This window comes from Cucurbita moschata, unplaced genomic scaffold (assembly GCF_002738365.1).
Source record: "Cucurbita moschata cultivar Rifu unplaced genomic scaffold, Cmos_1.0 Cmo_Scf00086, whole genome shotgun sequence".
Lineage (NCBI taxonomy): Eukaryota > Viridiplantae > Streptophyta > Magnoliopsida > Cucurbitales > Cucurbitaceae > Cucurbita > Cucurbita moschata.
The window spans coordinates 127,828-149,467 of record NW_019268602.1 but is presented as its reverse complement, the minus strand read 5'-3'; the positions used below and the strand labels follow the sequence as shown (position 1 = coordinate 149,467).

Sequence of the window (21,640 nt, the reverse complement as noted above, 5' to 3'; positions counted from 1 at the left end):
TTTTTTTTTTTTTTTTTTTTTTTTTTTTTTTTTTTTTTTGTATTTACATGAAAAAAAATTCAGCCAAATTTTTATGGGTTACCAATTTGCATCTTTTTCCCCAATATGTTCGGAGGCAGGGATTGATGCATGCATGTGTGTGTAGTCCTTGTCTTGGATGGTCATCCTATTCTTTATTCAAAATTTGGAACGAGAATTAATTCTTGACTTAAGACTATATTTTTTCAATTTGGGAGCTTGAGAAAATTATTACCATTTGCGGTTTGGTTAAAATAGTTCATTTTGATTTTTGAGTTAAAGAAAAGAAAAAAAAGTTTGGTTTAATTTGAATAGAATCAGCTTTTTATCTGTCTATGTATACTATGAGCATGCGACTACTAAAAGGGAAAATACACTATTTGTAGTTCTACAACAATATTGAAGGCATACTTCTAGAAGAGGTACAAAAGATATTTTAATCTTAGTTTAATATTCTACTTCGGCACGTCACTAACTTAAGCACTAAAGAGTGTTGAGCAAGAGTACCACTCAAATAATACTCTGCACAGATATCAATGCACTTTACCCTTGACCTGAAAATATTACATTCAAAACCTGAGATCAAATTGACCAAATCGATGTAACTACATTACCAAATAACATTTAGCCAATTTTGTTGGTTGTTAGTCTCAAGTCCGAGCCAAACGCCTTTCATTTTCTCAGTTATATCATTTTCTCAAGATATTATGATCAGAAACTGGACCCAATGTCACTGATTGGCAAGAGAATCTTCAAATTTTCAATTCGATTATTTTCCTTATATATATTTACATTTACTTCTTTATCAATAAATCTTTTAAATTCAAACAGAATTGTCGACAAGGTGGTTCATGCCAATTTAGATAGCATCATCCATATGGTGGCCAGGCAGATCCTGAACACATCATCCACACAGTAAATTTCGTCTTCACACAAATCAATTAGAGGAAAACTAAAAGGGGAGAGAAATTCAAAGCAAGAAAGCTCTACCACATAATTTTAGAAGGATCATAGATGCCTTCCCAAAAGCCAAAAGCCAAAAGAACCTATTGTTTCTCCAAAGGAGATTGTCATCTTTCTTTGTACATAGAAATAATACACAACCCTCCAGCGAGCAATCTGATGCTTGTACCATAAACATACACTGACAACATATACGTACACAACAATAAGAAACAAAAATATCTACAACTGTGGGAAGATGTCCATTTTTCCTAATCTTATCAATCAAATTGAATAAAAAAAGAACAAAAAAAAAAAAAAAAAAAAAAAAAAAAAAAAAAAACTCTCGAAGTCGATTTGAGATGACTGAGAGAGCGCTGAATTCAGATTGTGAGGGAGTGGATACTTGATTTGAATATCAATCTTTAAGGGAATGGATATCAACATTGCACAAAAACTTGGTCACACCTATCGACGCTTTTGGTTCCTTAGCCTAAGACTTGATCTTCTACTCTCAGGTTTATCTGTGATTGCATCAACTTCCTTATCAAATCTAAAAGTAAAATCGGTTGTTGACGTATAATTTGAGCTACTTTTAACTCTCGGTCCAGTTCTCTTTCCAGAGTTTTCACATGAAGGGTTACTCTCCTGGTCCTTTTTTCTCTTGTGAGAGTCTGATATGAGCCTCTCTTTACTTCTGTTACTAGAATTTTTCAACTTGGTCATGCTTCTTGTGCAAACACTTCTGCTTCCTAGATTCTGGGGTTCAATTTCCACCGTAGAATCAGTTTCTTGACTACTGTGCAATGGATCCTTTACATCACTATACTTCCTCTCATCCCGGAAACCTTGCTCATCAACGTATTGATAGGAATTCACTCGTTGAGGTCTTCCTTTCAGGGTTTCTAGTCCAGATTCAAATTTTTTTGTTGGACTACGACTTGAATTTCGGTTCGTCACAAAGAGGTCATGACTAGATTTTTCACAGGAGGACAAAAAGAGATCTCGCAACCTAGTAACTGCAAGATTGTCTAAGTCAGCTTCAAAATCATGGCTTCTACCTGGATGGTCAGGATGAGAAGTACTTCCTTTAATACACTTGAACTGGGATTTTTTATCCGAACTAGAACCCATATAGTCTTTCCAATTGAAGGGAAAACCAAGAAGGAAATGATTGTACACCTGCTCAAGTTGTATATCGTTAATTTTCCTAAGTTTCAAGAATATTCAGGAGGGCAGGATATGTTTATATGTTCAGCCATCAGTAACGGGTCAAGAACATAAAGTTGGGAGAAATAAGAACAATGGTCTGCATACATACCTTCGGAGGAAAGCCATTTTCAAGCGTTCGTGATCTATTTATGAAGCCACTGACAGTAATGACAATGCCATCTATTGCCTCGAGAATGCTGGCTTCATGTCTCTTAGAAATCGCTGCAGAATAAAATACTCTAACCCCAGCACCTCTGCAATAATGAATCGGAAAAATCTTTGAATACAGAGCATTAATCCCCATAATCGAAAGTGAACAGAGGTGCAATAAACCATGTATACAAAATAATGAAGAAGAAACAGCACAGATACGATCCAAATGTACGAGATAATGAAAACTACTATCTTTTAACACAATCAGAACAATGAAAGGAAGGTCAATCATCAATTAAATTCCTCAGTCTTGGGAAAAAAAAAAGTATGCATGACGAGTGAAGGGCTTCACTTCTGCTCCTTCGGCAAATTTTATTTTATTTTTATACACGTAAGTGTCTAAGTCTGCATTTGCTTGCACTTCGACTGACTTCACGAGACAACAGTCTGATTCTACTATATTTGGTTGTCAAGATAACTAATAACATATTCAATTCTAGGTATGTGGGCACCATAGCTTGGACTCATTCCCGTTAAGCCCTTTATCACCCATGGTGGTTTTATTAATATCTTTAATCATTTCCCTTCTCAAAGAATTAATTTTGGGTCCATGTTCGTAAGAGGAAACCTGAAAGCAGATGGATATTTTTTATGGGCAGGATACAAACATCCGATGATGATTTTATGCCAATTGGAAACCAAAAACACCAAAGACCTTCCCCACAAATTTGTGGCTAACTAATAGCTCATAAAATTCTGATCAGCTTTTCTCCCATAAAACATACCAACAAGGAGATAACATGATATCTCAATGTCTTGTCTGAATGTTTAACTTTAAACTGCAAGCAACCACCAAGTCAGGAGGCATATAATTCCAGATTGTATGATGGCGAGGAACCAATAAGTAAAGGATGGAAGAGGACTCCATTCTAGCACGATAGCACATGTTTTTCCTGAGCAATCTTCTAAACTTAGGGTTTCACTCCTCCTTTCTACAATGCCAGACTTTTCATGGATGGCTTCCAGTATTAACAATTGAGGTAAATAAATAACATCAAACTAGTAATCTTAGAGAAAAATGAAAAAGTGTCTTAAATCTTCACCAACTCATTATCTAGTTTTCAATCAATTTCAAAACTTCACCAAGTCATAGTATAATTCCTCTCAAATTAACATCAATATAAAATTTTAGAATACAGATAAACCAGAGAATATAGATACAGATTATCTTTAGCAACGATATTCAGTCACTCAATTATGGCATGGCCTTAACTATATCTCATTAGATACCACGCATTTCCCGAAGAACAACGAAAACGAATAAGAAGCTGAAATGAAAGAGTTAGGGGAAGCAATGTCTTACTCTCTGGAAGCAAACCCTCCGACAGCCAAGCCCTCGCCATCATCAGCCTTTGTGAGCCACCAATCGTACAGAAAAACCTAAGAGAGAAGGAACACACAGAAAATCAGAAAACAAATCATCAAACATGAGAAAGTGTTCGACTGAGGGAGAAGTCAACTAAAACGTACTGATTTGAGTGAGGAAGGAATGATAGATGTAGAACAACTAAGCGGTGTTTTCGGCGTAATGGCGGTGGCGATCGGCGGCCGGTCGGTCTTGAAGGGGATAGAGTGGGGAGTGGCAGCGGCGGACTTGCCTCGCGTTCTCACCATGGTGGCCGACGGGCGGGAAGACGAGGAAGAATTGCCATTTTTGGTTTCGCCTCATTTTTATTATTATTATTATTATTTTGAAAACTTTAATTTTTTTTTTCTCTCTCCATGAATTTTTAGCCAAATTAAAATAATATAAAATTTAAAAAATAAAATCAGTTTATAAGCTAAATTTTTATAAATTAAATAGTTATTAAGTTGTTTCTAAATTATTTTTTAAAAATTTTATAGCTAATAAATCCCATACATAAAAAACCATTTTAAAAGCTGAACTAATATATTAAAATAAAAATGTCGTAATACAAAAATTATGTCACTTGTCACATTTAAATTTTAGTAAAGGCTCTAATTATTAAAAAAAACATAAATTTACTCATTAAAAACCATCAATTTATAAGTTTATTGTTCCACTAAATTATAAATTATCAAATATATGTATGTATATATGAATGTATGAATCTCTTACAAAACAAAAGGAACAATCAGAGTCATCTACGATACTATTAACCTCACCATAGCTTCAATTTTCCGACTGTCCAAAGTATCTTCCTGAAATGGTGGCTAGAATATTGAGCATTATCACCTCGTCGTCGAGCTCGGACTTCTCGGCCCGCAAACTGGCACATTTCCGAAGCAGACTCCTGAAAGAAGCACAAGTATCTGCATCCAGAGGAGTATCAACTGCCGCACTTAACGCAAATAGCCAAAGACAGTCGGTCCTCGACAGTGTTGTTTGTGTTTCTAACGAGTTTATACGTTTCCTCAACGAAGAAACACGAAACACCGAGTTCATCTTTGAAATTGCTGATAAAGATGGATAGTTGTTGGAACTGTTTTCCTTTGAAGAAGTGCTGGCATTTGGTTCCTCGGGTTGCTGCGAGTCGATATTATTGGCAGGCAAGACAATGCTCGGCTGATCGATCGAGTCTGGACTCACAGAATCGATCTTTTCATGGAAGATGAAATCAGACTGCATAAGTCCCTCGGGGCACGACAGAACCTGACACGACAACGGGAAACGGGGTCCAGAAATTCATATAAGCAGTACATTTTCTTGATGACGGGCATTCATGGGCAATTTCTTTTGAATCATTGATAAGGGTAAGACGTAAATACCTGACGCAGCTTAGAAAAATCAGCAAGAAATGCATCCTCCCACTCTTTTGAAGGCAGTAAATTCTGGGGGCAATTGGCAATGGCAGGAATCACTGGCATATAAACACTTCGCTCTTTCTTAAAGTTACTTCTATCAACTTTAGCCACCGCCACATTTGGAATATGGGATGCTTCCCACCTAACAAGGTTTAGATTGATAAACATTTTAGAGTGTAATCATACCTCTTACTAACTGGAATCAAAGGCAAAGAATTAGTAGAAATGTTCGGCCAACACACGTAACCAAACATAGCAAGAATAGACGGTAGTCTCATGAGATTAGTCGAAGTGCCCACAAGCTTGTCTGGACACTCACGAATATAAAGAACAATACGAAATAATCACACACATAACAAGGACTATCAGCTTGGTGGGATCATCCATGAATGGGGAAACGGAGACGAGAACCTCTCCTCGACTTGCCTTTCCTAATCTATTTCAGCGACCCACCCGACTTGTATCTTCCCTCCTAACAAGAACCTCGAGTCGAATTCTCTCCGCTCACTTCTCATTCAATCCAACTAGCCACACAATTATCAAACCAACTTGGAAGTTGGTGTTTACAGCTACCAGACTCTTCATCAAATAATTTTTTTTACTTCGTTTTTTAACACACATGAAGGACAAGAAATACACAGGAATACTACAGAAAACTTCATTTTCATATATAAACATCCTCACACCTTCAGAGAAAAATGATCTCTACCACCTTAATCAACTATATCATTTTTGATGATTCAAAGATGTAATCATGTTTTCAAAGGCAAGCCCATAGGGCCCATATTAGTTTTTCTCAAGAAATACGAAATTTATTACCCAAAAACCAATATTTTCTGTTTTTTTTTATACAAGAAACCAACAGAATATATTCAAGAGAAAGGAAAGGAAAGACAGCCTAACAGCTGAAGAAGAAAGAACCCCACCTTTAGCTACGTACAAAAGGCCTTCCAATCATTAAGAATCAAAGAGAAAGGGTAGCTACATGAGAATTTGCTAAGCTATGATACCACCACGAAGCATTCCCTTTGGGCTTTCCCTTTTGGACCCAAGCCCAACTTGTAACGACCCAGGCCCACCGCTAGCAGATATTGTCCTCTTTGGGCTTTCCCTTTTAGACTTCCCCTCAAGGCTTAAAACGCGTCTGCTAAGGAAAGATTTCTACACCGGATGTTTCGTTCTCCTCCCCAACCAATGTGGGACTCTCACAATCCACCCTTCTTCGGGGCCAGTGTCCTTGCTGGCACTTGTTCCTTTCTCCAATCGATATGGGACCACTACCAAATCCACCCCCTTCAGAGCCCAGCGTCCCTAGCACACCGCCTCGTGTCTACCCCCTTCGGGGAACAACATCCTCGCTGGCACATAGTCCAGTGTCTAGCTCTAATACCATTTGTAATGACCAGGCCTACCGCGGCAAATATTGTCCTCTTTGGGCTTTCTCTTTTGAGCTTCCCTTGAAGGCTTTAAAACGTGTCTACTAGGGAAAGGTTTTCACACCCTTATAAAGGGTGTTCCATTCTCCTCTCCAACCAATGTGGGACTCTCACAATTGTACACAATCCCAAAAGCCTATGTCTTTAAACAATCTCTTAAAAAAAAAATCCTCCATGTTCTTCATTTTTTATTATCTCATTAGTTTCTAAACACTATATCTTCCTCGCGTTTCAAACTAAAACGTGGGGAGAAAGAAACGCAAATGAGTTATATAAATCATTAGCAAGATGCAAGTAATAACATTGACATGTAAAAACATACCTCACACGTCTAAGATATTCCAATCCATCTTCTGGAGGTCCTGACTCAAAATTGGGCTCTCCCTCCACCAGAAAGGCAGGTCTCTGTATACTGTTGTAATATCTATCATCTTCACTATCTTCACTTACACTAAGACCGCAAGAGGGTTTCGGGAATTCAAAATTCGTAATTTCATTATCACCTTCCATGTCCTCTATCTCAGCATCCAAGCTTTCTGAACAGCCATCCCCTGTTCAGTCGCCACAAAACGTTAGTAATCTTATGAACATATTTAAACATCATGTTCCACCCCAGAAATAATTTGTAGGGTTTTGATTTCAGTTTAAATAAACAGAGAGAACAAAGTCATACACACAAACAAGTAAGAAAGAAAAGGTTGAATTACTTTCATATCATTCAGTACCCTACTGATGAGTTTGTATCATGTACAAAAGAATGTGACTGTAATCATTTCTAGACAAAAAAGAAAAGAAATTTCATGTAATCTATATATTTGTACAAACAAGAACACCTATTACACAAACAAGTTGATTTTGATGCACATAAGGTCTTTAGTTCGATTGATTTAGGCCATTCTTCAATGCACAAAAATATTCATATGATTCCATCTTCCCCTTGCAGCAACAACACCTGTGCACAAGAGAAATTGAAACCATCAAAATGACACAATCAAAACCAAAACCCATAACTATAATTATGAAGCTCAGTTGATTCAAGCTTATAATAAATTATCTTCTGGAAATATATATAAATATTGGGGGAGTCAAAATGGGTTTATGAGATTTTTTTTGGCAATATCCAATCGAGAGCATTTGTATTCAAGGAATTAACTCAAAAACTACGTTTTTGAGTGGTAATGCAAACAACTTGGTGTTCAAATTGAAAATTTTGAACACCAAAATTCCTCAACTCAAAACAATTTGAACAATTTGGTGTTCAAATTCCTCAAAGAAACTAGAAAGTACTTTGAAAAATCAACGGAAAAAAAAAAAAAGAATGGCACAATTTGCAGGCGAACAAGTTATAAAAATAATTTATTCACAGGCATTCAGAGGCACCTTGCAAACATCAACCATATTTTAGCATCACAAGCAACCATCCGTAACCAACTTCATAAGCAAAAGGTCATTTAGCAGGCAAATAGTCAGACAATTTAAGCTTTCTAAAGCCTTGGAAACAGTCAGCCCATCAGAAGCAAACTTCATAAGCAAAACAAATAGAAATACTTACTTATAAATGAAGAGGCTTCTTCTCCCTTCTCGAAATGCTGCCTAGGACCAGAGGTGGAGCCTGTCTTCATTGGGTAATTAGAGCTTGTTAAGCTACTGTATTCCCTTGCCACAACGGGCATAAGTTCCTTGCATATAGCTTCCCACAATCTACTCTGTTCTGAAACATTTACAAACCTCAGTGCTTCCATATCCTTCCTTGAGTACACTATCTTACTTCCTTCAGCATTTTTCTTATCAAGTTCATTCACATTCCCCAGATTCCAATGCACCTCTGAGATCTTCGCTTCCCTCGCCCTCCTCCTCGATCTTCTAGCCTTTTTCCCCACTCTTTCGGGTTCATGGGATTTGCTCACATTGATCTGCATTGACCTTGTTGGACAAATTATGTCAATTTCTTCTCCATTTCCAATTTTGGAAACATGAACCGGTTCAACTAATGCAGTTTCGTCTATTACTTCAATCTTCAATGAATTTCCGAGAGATAAATGGCTTTGTCTAAGAACGCTCGTGTTCTCAGAATCATTTTGCTGACCAGCAATCTTCTCCTCATCAATAAGCATCGGTTTGCCGCAATTATCCTTTTCTAGATGAATCTCTTCTCCAGGAACCAACATGGCTTCAAGTTCTTCCAATAGTAATTTCTTTTTCATCTCCAGAATGCTCTCAGTATCAGCTTCTTTCCTCAACAATTCCTCGGTTCGCTCAAAGGCTTCTTTGCTGTCGGCTTCCATAGCAGTAGAAAACTGAACTTCTTGAACAATTTCTTTCTTCGCACAATCTTGATTTCCATCAAAACTCGGAACACTAATTGTTACAAAATCTTTCGCTTCTACTTCATCCATCGCAACTTCTTGATTCCCATCTTCCACGGCACCTATCATTTCAAAATCATGGACAGCATCCACCTTGAAAGATTCTTCTCCGAGCTCCACATCAAGAATCCGAGTCTCGTCCACCAGACTTCCCATGTTTCCTCCATTTTCAGAAGACGCAGAAATCCAATCGCAGACGACCATCTTTTCAACAGAAGTTTCTGCGTTCTCTTCTGGAGAAGCAGAACTCGAACTGTTCATCCTAACTTCACACTGCAGGCTTGGATTCGAGACGATCAAAGGAAACTTCATCTCGTCCGGATGAAAAGGAGATCGTGCGTGGCCCTCAGAGGCAGAGAATTTTCGACTGAACCCATCACCATCGCCGGAACTTAACCCATTCGCCATTGCTGGAAGAAAGCACAAGGGCTTTAGGGGCGCCACCGAGAGTAAATGAAAAAAAATGGGGTTTAACGCATATAATATATATATATATATATATATATATATATATATATATAGCGGATTTTTCAATTTTTGCTATCCATTTATTTATTTATTTATTAAACATGTCTATTTTAATTATTTTATTTTTAGCTTTTATTCATTTTATCTTTTATTTTTCAAAATATTAATGTAAAAAAAAAAAGGTATAATGCTTTAAATTATGCAAACTATATAATAAATTTTATAACCATATTTCAAGAAATTATTAATTAAAAAATATTAATGTAAAAAATTGTTATTACTGCATTTAAAAATATTATTAAAAAGTTCAGAGATAATGTATGAGACTTATAAAAGAAGTTTTTATCCATTTAATTTTATTTTTTAATTTTTATGAATATTTCTTAAATATATTACTAAGAATTAGGGTATTTTTAAAAAAAATTAAAAAGTTAAAAAAAATATTTGTATTAATTTAATGTAATAAAGAAGAAAGTAAAAGAAAAGGTTTGCACCGTCGCCTCCGCGTTTGCTTCTCTGTCATCCGCTCATTGCGTTTGCTCCGAACAAGTACCGAAAAGCCAAAAGTGAAGGAAGACCCAACGAAACCAAACCCGAACCCACCACTCCTCCTCCAATTCCACCCTGTCTTTTCCTTTATTCTTCCCCTTTTTCTTCCCGGAGCCCAGGAGAGGCTCTAACCAGAAGGTAATCCCCTTCCTCTAAACTCGCCTCTCCATCTCTTCTTCTTTTATCGCCTTGCTTTTCCCTTTTATTACCATTTCTCTCTCTTTTTTCTATTTCGCTTTTGATTTTTCTCTTACAGCCTTCTTTTATTTGTTGGGTTGTGAGTGATTTGTTCGTTTTCTTTTCCTTTCTGTTTCTGGGATTTGATTTGGTTTCTGAGGTAGCAATCTGTGTCTGGGTTTGTGTTTTTGTGTTTTGTTTCTTTGATTTGGTAATGGACGGTCGAGATCATCATCGTTTTGGTTTAGTGGTAAGGATTGTTGGAATTTCTCTTGCATTTGATTGCCTTCACTACATGCAATGTCTCATATTTCCATTTATATGCTTATCTTCTATGATCTCTTTGTAATATAAGTTCCAGAAAAGGTATTAAAGTTCTTTTAAAATTGATTGTGGGAGGGGATATTTTGCCATTTTCATGTTTCCTTTTGTCTTTTTCATGTCGTTTTTGAAGAATTTATGTTTCAATATGACATAAACCGAAAGTTGTCTATGGACTTGTCTGTTCTTTTACTATGCCTGAAAGCTGGGTTGTTCAAGAAGGATGTGATCACATTATAGGGTGGAATAGAAAGATTTGAGGATCAATGAATCCTTAAATTCTTCGTAGTATATTTCAACCATTATCTTGGGGAACGTTGCCCCTTTTTTGCCCTTTTGTCATTTTTCATGAAAAAATTAATTTTCTCCTTTGAGTCATTTCTTGCAATATTGTTGTGAGATCCCATGTTGATTGGGAAAGACAACGAAGCAAGATGTGGAAACTTCTTCCTAGCAGACGTGTTTTAAAAACCTTAGGGGAAGCCCAAAGAGGACTATATCTGCTAGCGGTGGGCTTGGATTGTTACAAATTGTATCAGAGGCAGACATCGGGCGATGTGCCAGCGAGAAGGCTGAGCCTCGAAGAGGGGTGACACGAGGCGGTGTGCCAACAAGGACATTGGCCCAAAAAGGGGGTAAATTAGGGGGTCCCACATTGATTGGAGAAGGGAACGAGTGCCAACAAGAACGCTGGCCCTAAAGGGGGTGGATTGTGAGATCCCACGTTGGTTGGGGAGGAGAACGAAACATCCTTTATAAATGTGTGAAAACCTTTCCCTCGCAGACGCTTTTTAAAAATCTTGAGGGGAAGCCCAAAAGGGAAAGTCCAAAGAGGACAATATCTATTAGCAGTGGACTTGAACTGTTACAAATTGTATTAAAGGCAAACATCAGACGATGTGCTAGCGAGAAGGCTGAGCCCCGAAGGGGGTGACACGAGGCGGTGTGCCCCAAAGGGGGGTGGATTGAGGGGTCCCACATTGATGGGAGAAGGGAACGAGTGTCATCGAGGACGCTGGGCTACGAAAGGGGGTGGATTGTGAGATCCCACATCGGTTGGGGAGGAGAACGAAGCATCCTTTATAAAGGTGTGGAAACCTCTTCCTAATAGACGCATTTTAAAAACCTTGAGAGGAAGTCCAAAAGGGAAATCCAAAGAGGACAATATCTGCTAGGCTCGGACTCTTACAATTGCAATATTCTCATCTCCTTTATATTTGAATAAAGAGAAAAAGGATCTTTCATAGATCATTGCTGCTTGTGTTTTCCTATTAATCCGTCTCCTGTCGTTTAAAGCAATAGAATAATTTTGTAAAGCGTTTGGTTACCGTGCAGGCGCATGCCCCTCCTCCTGGTTACTTCATACGTTTGAACAATACTGGACCGAAAGACGATTTATATCTAAGTAAAAGGGATAGAATGCGCAGGTGGCTTTGTTGTGCTTGTCAAGTTGAAGAACCCTACCCATCAGCGGAAAGTGAGCACCTAAAAAGCCCAGGAAGTTACGGAGATGGTGGTAATAGTCTAATCTATTTACTCTGAAGTCTGTGAGATATCAATATCCTCCATATGTTAAGCATAGTTATCAGTAGTTTGTTCTTGTTCGAGACGACTCTTGATTTAATAGCTATAGCCTCGTTTATGATTCGTCTACTATGTGATTTAAATACGTCTTATGCGTTTTAGGTCACCAAAAGGTCTCAAAAGAGCCAGCTTCTCACAAATCTGAAGCACCAAGAGCTCCACCTCCCATAGATGTTCCAGCGTTGTCTCTGGAAGAATTGAAAGAAAAGACTGACAACTTCGGGTCCAAGGCATTGATTGGTGAAGGGTCTTACGGTCGAGTTTATTATGCTAGATTAAACGATGGGAAAACTGTGGCAGTAAAGAAGCTGGATGTATCCTCCGAGCCTGACTCGAGTGTCGACTTTTTGACTCAGGTTTGTTTACAATATCAATATAAATAGATTTAGCACGGTACAACTCTATCTTATCTTGTATACATTATTCAGGTTTCTACAGTCTCAAGGTTGAAACATGAAAATTTTGTTGAGTTGCACGGATACTGCGTTGAAGGAAATCTCCGTGTTCTTGCATATGAGTTTGCAACTATGGGTTCTCTACATGACGTATTGCACGGTATGCCACGACATTAAGTTCAATCATTTGGTTGAGTTTTCATGTAGGCCAGACAATTTCACGAGTTGTTGTGTGCTCTACACAGGTAGAAAGGGAGTACAAGGGGCACAGCCTGGTCCAGTGCTCGATTGGATGCAACGTGTGAGAATCGCTGTCGATGCAGCTAGAGGATTGGAGTACTTGCATGAGAAGGTTCAACCTTCTATCATACATAGAGATGTTAGATCCAGCAATGTGCTTCTCTTTGAAGAGTATAAAACAAAGATTGCAGACTTTAACCTTTCTAACCAAGCTCCGGACATGGCTGCACGACTTCATTCTACTCGAGTTTTAGGAACTTTTGGCTATCATGCTCCAGAGTAATGTTTCCGAAATCTCATTTGTTCGTATGGTTTCTTACTCGTATAAGTAGCTATTGTTGATTGAGAAAGTATTCCTCTCTTTCCCAGGTATGCTATGACAGGACAATTGACTCAAAAGAGCGATGTCTACAGCTTTGGAGTCGTTCTACTCGAGCTTTTGACTGGGAGGAAACCCGTTGATCACACCATGCCTCGCGGGCAGCAGAGTCTTGTTACGTGGGTGAGTACACGAGCATGCTTTCCATTTCGTTTACGGTTAGTTAAATTTCACAACTCTAAAATGACTGTTCCTTATTGTTTAAGGCTACTCCAAGGCTAAGTGAAGACAAAGTTAAACAATGTGTTGATCCAAGGCTGAAGGGTGAATATCCACCTAAAGGAGTCGCCAAGGTACACATCGTTACGTCGTTTCACAAAGTTAAAATAATGAGATACGATTGTGACATCGACTTGGTTTTACGGTTATTGCAGCTGGCTGCTGTTGCAGCACTGTGTGTGCAATATGAAGCCGAGTTCAGGCCGAACATGAGCATTGTCGTCAAGGCTCTCCAGCCGCTTCTAAAGCCACCTACGCCTATGCCTGCATCGTCTCCTGAACCTTGAAGTAAATTGATATCGATTTTCTTCCTCACTGTTGATATATGTCAGCCTACATTGCAAAGTTTGGTTTCATGGTGATCATAAAGAATTCATATATTCATTATTTGTTCCAATTATTATTGTTGTTTTCCCTTGAAGATCCTCGAGTCTGAGACTATGGGAGTGGATGCTATAGGGGAAGCTACCGTATGATTATTATTTACTTTCCCCTTCGCTCTTTTGATATCAATGGATATGGGTTGGTCTTTTCAGCTTGTTGTGCTCTTGCTTTAAGTACCTATCTCGAGTTTTGACTCGCCCTTTTCTATGCCTTCCCTATAGATGAAATGCCCCTCGCCGAGTCATACGAAGTTTCGGGTTGATGATCATTATAAAAATCCAGAGTGTATTTCGTTCATTGTAGTTCACGATGCTAAATTGAGTTTGTAACCAATTTAGTTGCCAAAATGGATGGGGAAAGCTAGTATGGGTTGCAGGTGGAGGTAAAGTCTGACTCGATGACAAAACACTTGATTATTTTGATACAGACGAGGTTGGGTGATGGAATAGTACCTATTTCGAGTTTCGACTTGCCCCTTCCAATGCCTTCCCTATAGATGAACTGTCTCTCGCCGAGTCATACGAAGTTTTGGGTTGATGATCATTGTAAAAATCTAGAGAGTTTTTCGTTCATTGTAGTTGACGATACAGACATGCTCACTAAATCGAGGAACTCGATGTTAACTAGTTAGTTGCCAAAATGGATGGGGAAAGCCAAGTACGGGTTGCAAGTGGAGGTAAAGTCGTGACTCAATGACAAAAAAACTCGATTATTTTGATACAGACGAGGTTGAGTAATGGAATAGTACCTATCTCGAGTTTCGACTTGCCCTTTCCAATGCCTTCCCTATAGATGAACTGCCCCTCGTCGAGTCATGCCGAGTCATACGAAGTTTTGGGTTGATGATCATTGTAAAAATCTATAGTGTTCTACGATACAGGCATGCTTGCTAAATCGAGGAACTCGATGCAAACAATTTAGTTAGTTGCCAAAATGGATGGGGAGAGGTAAAGTCGTGACTCGATGACAAAAAAAACTCGATTATTTTGACGGAGACGAGGCCGGGTAATGGAAAACTATCAACTTGAACTGTACAATCTGAAACTAAGACTACTGTTATGACAGATTTGAGCAAAGAAGTCGTCTTAACCTGTGAGGTTTATTTCAAAGATCCTCCGAATCTCAAAATAACGCACACGGTGTTCTAAGAACTCATGGCATCTCTCAATCCATCCCCTCATGGCTTCGTAGTTTTTTACGACGAGACCGTGGGAACAAGAGTTGCTGAATCTGCTTCTCTGCTGCAACTTCAGATGTTGCCTACAATGACAGTACAGAAAATGAACAACGTTAACAGGACGTTCAAACCAGAAATTTTCTTATAGACCGAGAAGGGTCGATGGCTCACCCGGGTTTTAAAGGGAAATCGAAAAGTCCGTACTTCTGTTCCAAAACATACCCTCACATCGATGCCAAGACTATCGACTCCGAGCAGAATAGCATCCTGTAAAGCATATATCACAAACTATCATAGCTGAAGTAACTTTAGGCAAAGATATCTTCTAGTCAGATGCATCGAGGTCACGTAGGCCTATACCGAAATTAAGTAAACGATATCCTATACCGATGCATCGAGCAGGTAAAAGTAATTTGGAGGAAATAGGTTCAAGCCAGGGTGATCGCCTACTCGGGATTTTATATCATATTCTTTTGTAACCAAATGTGGTAGGTCAACAGTTGTCTTGTGAGATTGGTCAGATGCACATAAGTTGACTCGAACACTCGTGGAACAAAATCATAAATGTAATAATGACACGACCCCTTTGGGCGTAGATATTAGAAGAAACCCGACGTAGCTTTCCATCCGTTAAGGCAATAATGACGAGCGACCCCTTTGGACGTTTCTTCACCCCACTTACCTTCCATCCGAGGAAGCAACACACCTAGTCTCTTTCTTAGATGGTTCGAACTTACATACTAATGAACGAGTCGTCGTATAATCAACACGGTAATAAGAAACGAACTGTTGCAAAAGATCATAACAAACATAACGAACAAAAATTACCTCAACACGAAGACCTCTCTTTTTGCAAAAAGCTTTAAGGGCAATATTGCACCTAAAACCCTTCTCACTAAAACGCTCGACAATTTCTGCAGTAGAGTGCATAAGAACATCGGGTTCGGCACGTTGAAAATCTAGCAAACCAATTTCAGACTGCAAAAGTTCATTAAAAAATAGTATGATTTCACTATTCAACCGGATAAATAGGCAACGCGTTCATTCTCGTGATTCTAATATTACTGATACTACTGCAGACCGAATAGATATTCATCAATGAGACCCAAAAGGGAAATCGTGATATACATACCTGAACTCCGTACACCGAGAAGAGCTCAATTCTCATTATCTCCAGCCTGTAGAGGGTGGATCTTCGGCTGCTTCCATCGCTTTCGGACTCGAAGCTCAAGGTTTCACCTTCTAAACCGGAGGTTAAAGATGAGATGATTAGGAAAAACTTCATCAACAATAAGATAATAATGTTTAGAAGCTAAAACGTGGAATTATATACTTCAACACGAAGTAATGAATCAGCAACTGTTCTATTCATTCCAAAGAAAAAAAATAAGATCCCACGTCGGTTGGACTGGAAATGTACTCATGAGGCATTTAGACCGGAAATATAAGCATAGCTATACATCCTACTAGTGCAGTCGTGTTATGAGATTTAAGCTTTAGATAAAAAATGACATCCCATAGTAAAAAACATGTAAGTGGATCTTCATCATTAAATATAACCCAAATGGTAGTACAGAAAGCGTGAGATCATACATCGGTTGGAGAGGGGAACGAAACATTCTTTATAAGGGTATAAAAATCTCTCCCTAACAAGGACGGTGGGCCCCCAAGGGGGTGAGATCTCACTTCGGTTGGAGAAGGGAACGAAGCATTCTTTATAAGGATGTGAAAATCTCCCTCTAGCAGGCGCGTTTTAAAATCATGAGGCTGACGATGATAAGTAACAGGCCAAAGCGAACAATATTTGTTAGTGGTGGGCTTGGGCAATTGCAAATGGTATAAGAGTCAAACACCGGGCGGTGTGCCAGTGAGGACGCTAGCCCCCAAGGGGGGGTGGATTGTGAGATCCCACATCAGTTGGAGAGGGAACGAAACATTGTTTATAAGAGTGTTGAAATCTCTCCCTAGCGAGGACGTTGGCCCCTAAGGGGGTGAGATCCCACGTCGGTTGGAAAGGGGAACAAAACATTCTCTATAAAGGTGTGAAAATCTCTCCCTGGCAGACGCGTTTTAAACCCATGAGGCTGACAACAATACGTAACGGGCCAAAACAGACAATATTTACTAGCGGTGGGCTTGGGCTATTGCAAATGATATCAGAGCCAAACACCGGATGGTGTGCCAGTGAAGATGCTGGCCCCCAGGAAGGGTGGACTGTGAGATCCCACATTGGTTAGAGAGGGGAACGAAACATTATTTATAAGAGTGTGGAAATCCATTAATTTCTTCGACTATTCAACGGAATGGCCAGGAAATAGCACCAGATTCATTATTCAAATTCCCAGTGCCTTTTCATCCTACGTTACCTTTCCATTGTGTATTGTAGCCTTCACTATCTTCAAAGTAAAAAAGTCTTCTTATATAAGATTCTTCATCAGCATAGACAGGTCTGAGACATCCCAACATGGAAACTCCATTCGAAGGATGCTTCATCTCTCTCTCATATTTCATATAGATAGCCTATACGTAACAGACTTGATTAACGTTTCGTAATTCAAATGAACGTATTATAAACAATAGTTGCTAGTAGCAGGATGGGACGTTAAGAAGAGATTTAAAAGTTAATAACGAAGCTGTAACGGCCCAAGCCCACCGCTAGCAGATATTGTCCTCTTTGAGCTTTCCCTTCAAGATGTTTAAATGGTACCAGAGCCAGACACCGAGCGATGTGTAAGCGACGAGGCTGAGCCCCGAAAGGGGTGGACACAAGGCGGTGTGCCAACAAGGACGCTGGGTCCCAAAGAGAGTGGATTGGGGGTTCCACATTGATTGGAGAAGGGAACGAGTGCCAGCGAGGAAGTTGAGCCCCCAAGAGTGGTGAGTCGTGAGATCCCACGTCGGTTGGGGAGGAGAACGAAACATTCTTTACAAGGGTAAACCTCTCTCTAGCAGACCATTTTAAAAACCTTGAGTGGAAGCCCGAAAGGGAAAGCTCAAAGAAGATAATATCTGCTAACAGTGGGCTTAGACTGTTACAAATGGTATCAAAGCCAGTCAGGCGGTGTGCCAGCAAAGACGCTAAGCCCCGAAGGGAGTGGACACCAAGCAGTGTGCTAGCAAGGACGCTGAGCCCCAAAGGGGGGTGGACACCAAGCGGTGTGCCAACAATGACGCTGAGCCCCGAAGGGAGGTGGACACCAGGCGGTGTGCCAACAATGACACTAAGCCCCGAAGGGAGGTGGACACCGAACAGTGTGCCAACGAGGACGCTGGGCCCTAAAGTGGATGGATTGTGAGATTCCACATCAGTTGGGGAGGAAAACAAAGCATTTTTTATAAGAGTGTGGAAACCTCTCCCTAGCAGACACGTTTTAAAACCTTGAGAGGAAGCTCAAAAGGGAAATCCTAGAGAGAACAATATCTACTAGCGGTGGACTTGGACCGTTACAGAAGCTATTTACAACAATTTAGTTATATCGTACAAGCTATAACAATAACAAGGAGCTGGTGGAAATCACCTTATTCATACACTTGGCAAAATATAGTGGATGAACCAAGCTAGCCACATCAGGAACTCCCCAATCAACAGGGAATTCAGCCAAATCAGTTTCCACAGCCTACAAGGCCAATAGAAATGCAGCTAAAAATAAAACCAGAAACTTTGAACTCAACCAACACAACTAGCTATTTACCTCAATATAGTCATAATCGAAAGGAACGATATCACCATTTCCGCTATCTCCCGCTTTATAATCTCGAATTATCCTCCTACTTTCATACATTTTCACGTCCATTCCAATCAAAACGTTCTGCAAGTGAAGAACTCGTATAAATACCATAATCACTCGACCGTATTTGGCTAAGATCTTTACCTCGAGATTACGAAAAAGCAATGCATAATAATGGAACATATAGATCCTTACCACAGGATTTGGTGCAGCACGATCTTCTAACATGTTCACATCGTCGAAAACTTCGAAAAACAAATCTGAACAGAACAAAACATCGCCAAGTTCAATTCAGCAACGTAGCTAGGATATGAACATCCACACAAAAACAACAAACCATTGACAAGAGAAAGTCGATAAAAACCTCCATAATCGTCAAGAACGTATTGAAACTCGTCCCATGATACGTGTTCATGTGGTTCATTGTGAACAGTTCCAGGAAATAGTACCAAAGCGTTGCTATTTACCTAATAGAGAGGAAAATGAATTTTCGTTAACCGAAAAAAACATAATCGAGGAAACACGAGGTCTATGAACCCAACCTCCACAGTCGTCCGGGCTAATTCTGCAGCAGTGAGTTCAGTATTTCGTGCTCTTTTACGAACTTTTAGATCTTCGAGAGGATGATAGCCTTTGTTAGTCAAAGAACTTGATGAATCTGGAACTGAATCAGGGTAATCAGCAGCAACTGAAACTTTTGACAAGCAATGATCACGGCCCTTAGACAACCAATGTAAGTCTGTTGATCCAAATATTGGATTTCTGCCACTAAAAATTACCAAAGAACCAAGGAGATCTATCATAAACGAGCTACAATACAAACAGATTGACAAGGAGCTACAATAGATCATAACCTTCTAATATCGTAAACTCACCGAACATCGAAAGAAGATCTGTTCCAACTGCTCGTGAATGCATGCGACGTCGAGCAACAAGCCCCTTCTGTATGATATTAGAAAAGGTGAGGAACAAAACTCAAAACAAAAGCAACGAAATAAAGGATTCGAATTGAGTATTCTAGTGCCCAAGCCCACCGCTAGGTTTTTAAAACGTGTCAGCTAGGGAGAGGTTTCCACACCCTTGTAAAGAATGTTTTGTTCTTTCTCCTCATCCAATGTGGGATCTCACAATCTATCTCCCTTTGGTGCCAAGCATCCTTGTTGGCACTCATTTCTCTCTCCACTCGATGTGGGATCTCACAATCCACCCCCTTCGAAGCCCAGCGTCCTTCGCTAGCACACCGCCCGGTGTCCACCCACTTTAGGGCTCAACGTTCTTACTGGCACACCACTTGATGTCCACTCCCCTTCGTCCTCGTTGGCACACTGCCCAGAACCTGGCTCTGATACCAACTGTAACGGTCAAAGCCCACCGCTAGCAAATATTGTCCTCTTTAGGCTTTCCCTTTCAAGCTTCCCCTCAAGGTTTTTAAAAAACGTCTGCTAAGGAGAGGTTTCCACACCTTTATAAAGAATGTTTCATTCTCCTCCCCAATTGATGTGGGATCTCACAATCCATCTGGTAGGGAGAGATTTTCACACCCTTACAAATAATGCTTCGTTCTCCTCCCCAATTGATCTTCAGGGCACAGTATCCTCGCTCGCACTTGTTCCTTTCTCCAATCAATGTAGAATCTCACAATTCACCCCTTTTGAGACCCAGCGTCCTCGCTGGCACACCGCTCGATGTCCACCCTCTTTGGGGTTCAACGTCAGCACTGGCGCACCGCCTGGTGTCCACCCCCCTTCGTGGCTCAGCATCCTCACTGACACACTACCTAGTAACTAACTCTAATACCATTTGTAACAACCCAAGCCCACCGCTAGTAGATAGGGTCTTCTTTAGACTTTCCCTTTCAAGCTTCCCCTCAAGGTTTGTAAAACGCGTTTGCTAGGGAGGGGTATCCACACCCTTATAAACAATGTTTCATTCTCCTCCCCACTCCCCAACCAATGCAGGATCTCACATCTAGTTTTTGTTTAGATTGTGAGGCCTCGTACACAAGACTAAGAGTTCTATTTCTTTTGAATTTTAGTCTCGGTACAATCTCTAGTGAATATAGCAAAACGCTCGAACCAAAAACGAAAAGAAAGCTAACACATAGGAAACCCATTGAAAAAGGGCCTAAAAAATGGCTTGTTAACAAAGGGAAAATACCCAAGTAGACCAAGCAAGAGCTTCTAAAGATCAGAAAGCCTAAACCTTTTGCATAACAATGACAAACAGATGAAACCCCACTTCAAATAAAACCAAACCCATCACTAAATCCGCAAGTGGGTATTCAAAAAACTACTTGAAAATCAACGATCGATAGCCCTCTCTTAGAACAAATGTCCAGACAATCAATTCATAAAGAAAAAACGAAACGGGCATGTAACAAATTCACAGTTCATCACAATCAATGATACCAAATGCAAAGAACACAAAGAGAGGCGAATGATAGCGGTTACCGAAGGCAAGTGAAGAAGCTACAGCGATTGCCATGAGAGACAGAGATCAAAGTCGACGCGAGCTGAGATGGGTATTAGTCTCTACGTATAGTTCGAAGTCCGAAATGGCCATCGAGATTCGCAGAAGATCTTCAAACGTGTTCAGAAATTTCTGATTTTTTTACTCAGAGATCTCAGCTGAAAAAGCATAGAAAATAACAAATGGGTCTATCAATTTTGTTTTTTTACACCTATAAAACACTGGAGTGAAGAAGTGAAGAGACAAGACACAAAAGACAAGACACCCCATGTTTTTTATTCCAACAAGGAACACAATTTTGTGAGAAGACAAAAGTTTTGTGTGAAATATTGAAATATGAATGTGTGGGCAATAAAAGTGAAAAAGACATAAGATGGATACCACATGTTTGTATCTTCAACATAGTACACAAAGGTTATCCCAAGACATACAAGCCAAAAGTGTTCTTTTCTTTTGAGTTCACAAAGAGGATTTAGAGAGGTTTAATGTCATCAAAAATTTAGTTATATTTATGTAATTAACATCCATTTTTGTAAATCAAATAAATTGTTCTAATTTTGATCAATTTGACGTTCCAAACGACCCTTATGTTAGCTT

The 21,640-nt window shown here is 39.6% G+C and overlaps 4 protein-coding genes across 7 annotated transcripts; 1 reads left to right on the top strand and 3 right to left on the bottom strand.

Moving 5' to 3' along the window:
• Positions 1-984: 984 nt before the first annotated feature.
• On the bottom strand, positions 985-4,068 carry LOC111439111. Its single transcript, XM_023076833.1, has 4 exons — positions 3,856-4,068; positions 3,689-3,765; positions 2,282-2,426; positions 985-2,142 (listed from the first exon to the last, which is right to left on the bottom strand). Exons 1-4 carry the CDS (start codon positions 3,997-3,999, stop codon positions 1,429-1,431), a joined length of 1,080 nt encoding a protein of 359 aa, XP_022932601.1. The 5' UTR covers positions 4,000-4,068; the 3' UTR covers positions 985-1,428.
• A 299-nt stretch (positions 4,069-4,367) lies between these two features.
• On the bottom strand, positions 4,368-9,411 carry LOC111439213. The gene is made up of 4 exons (XM_023076992.1): positions 8,140-9,411; positions 6,910-7,138; positions 5,116-5,293; positions 4,368-4,999 (listed from the first exon to the last, which is right to left on the bottom strand). The coding sequence occupies exons 1-4, from the start codon at positions 9,359-9,361 to the stop codon at positions 4,520-4,522; spliced, it is 2,109 nt and encodes a 702-aa protein (XP_022932760.1). The 5' UTR covers positions 9,362-9,411; the 3' UTR covers positions 4,368-4,519.
• A 499-nt stretch (positions 9,412-9,910) lies between these two features.
• On the top strand, positions 9,911-13,827 carry LOC111439216 (PTI1-like tyrosine-protein kinase 3). 2 transcript variants are annotated; one of them, XM_023076997.1, is made up of 8 exons: positions 9,911-10,108; positions 11,804-11,984; positions 12,155-12,408; positions 12,481-12,607; positions 12,693-12,966; positions 13,057-13,189; positions 13,273-13,359; positions 13,441-13,827. In XM_023076997.1, exons 2-8 carry the CDS (start codon positions 11,888-11,890, stop codon positions 13,570-13,572), a joined length of 1,104 nt encoding a protein of 367 aa, XP_022932765.1. In that variant the 5' UTR covers positions 9,911-10,108; positions 11,804-11,887; the 3' UTR covers positions 13,573-13,827. The 2 variants fall into 2 exon arrangements, with proteins under 2 accessions (XP_022932765.1, XP_022932764.1); XM_023076996.1 differs by lacking the exon at positions 9,911-10,108 and adding an exon at positions 10,173-10,397.
• A 745-nt stretch (positions 13,828-14,572) lies between these two features.
• LOC111439214 (uncharacterized protein At3g49140-like) lies at positions 14,573-21,281 on the bottom strand. Of its 3 annotated transcripts, none has more exons than XM_023076994.1 (12): positions 21,025-21,281; positions 19,450-19,516; positions 19,117-19,342; positions 18,939-19,041; positions 18,770-18,834; positions 18,539-18,655; positions 18,365-18,463; positions 17,213-17,366; positions 15,979-16,085; positions 15,675-15,824; positions 15,018-15,113; positions 14,573-14,929 (listed from the first exon to the last, which is right to left on the bottom strand). In XM_023076994.1, the coding sequence occupies exons 1-12, from the start codon at positions 21,056-21,058 to the stop codon at positions 14,834-14,836; spliced, it is 1,314 nt and encodes a 437-aa protein (XP_022932762.1). In that variant the 5' UTR covers positions 21,059-21,281; the 3' UTR covers positions 14,573-14,833. The 3 variants fall into 3 exon arrangements, with proteins under 3 accessions (XP_022932762.1, XP_022932761.1, XP_022932763.1); XM_023076993.1 differs by having other exon boundaries at positions 15,979-16,088; positions 21,025-21,280; XM_023076995.1 differs by having other exon boundaries at positions 15,979-16,088; positions 19,117-19,262; positions 21,025-21,280.
• Between the last annotated feature and the right edge of the window lie 359 nt (positions 21,282-21,640).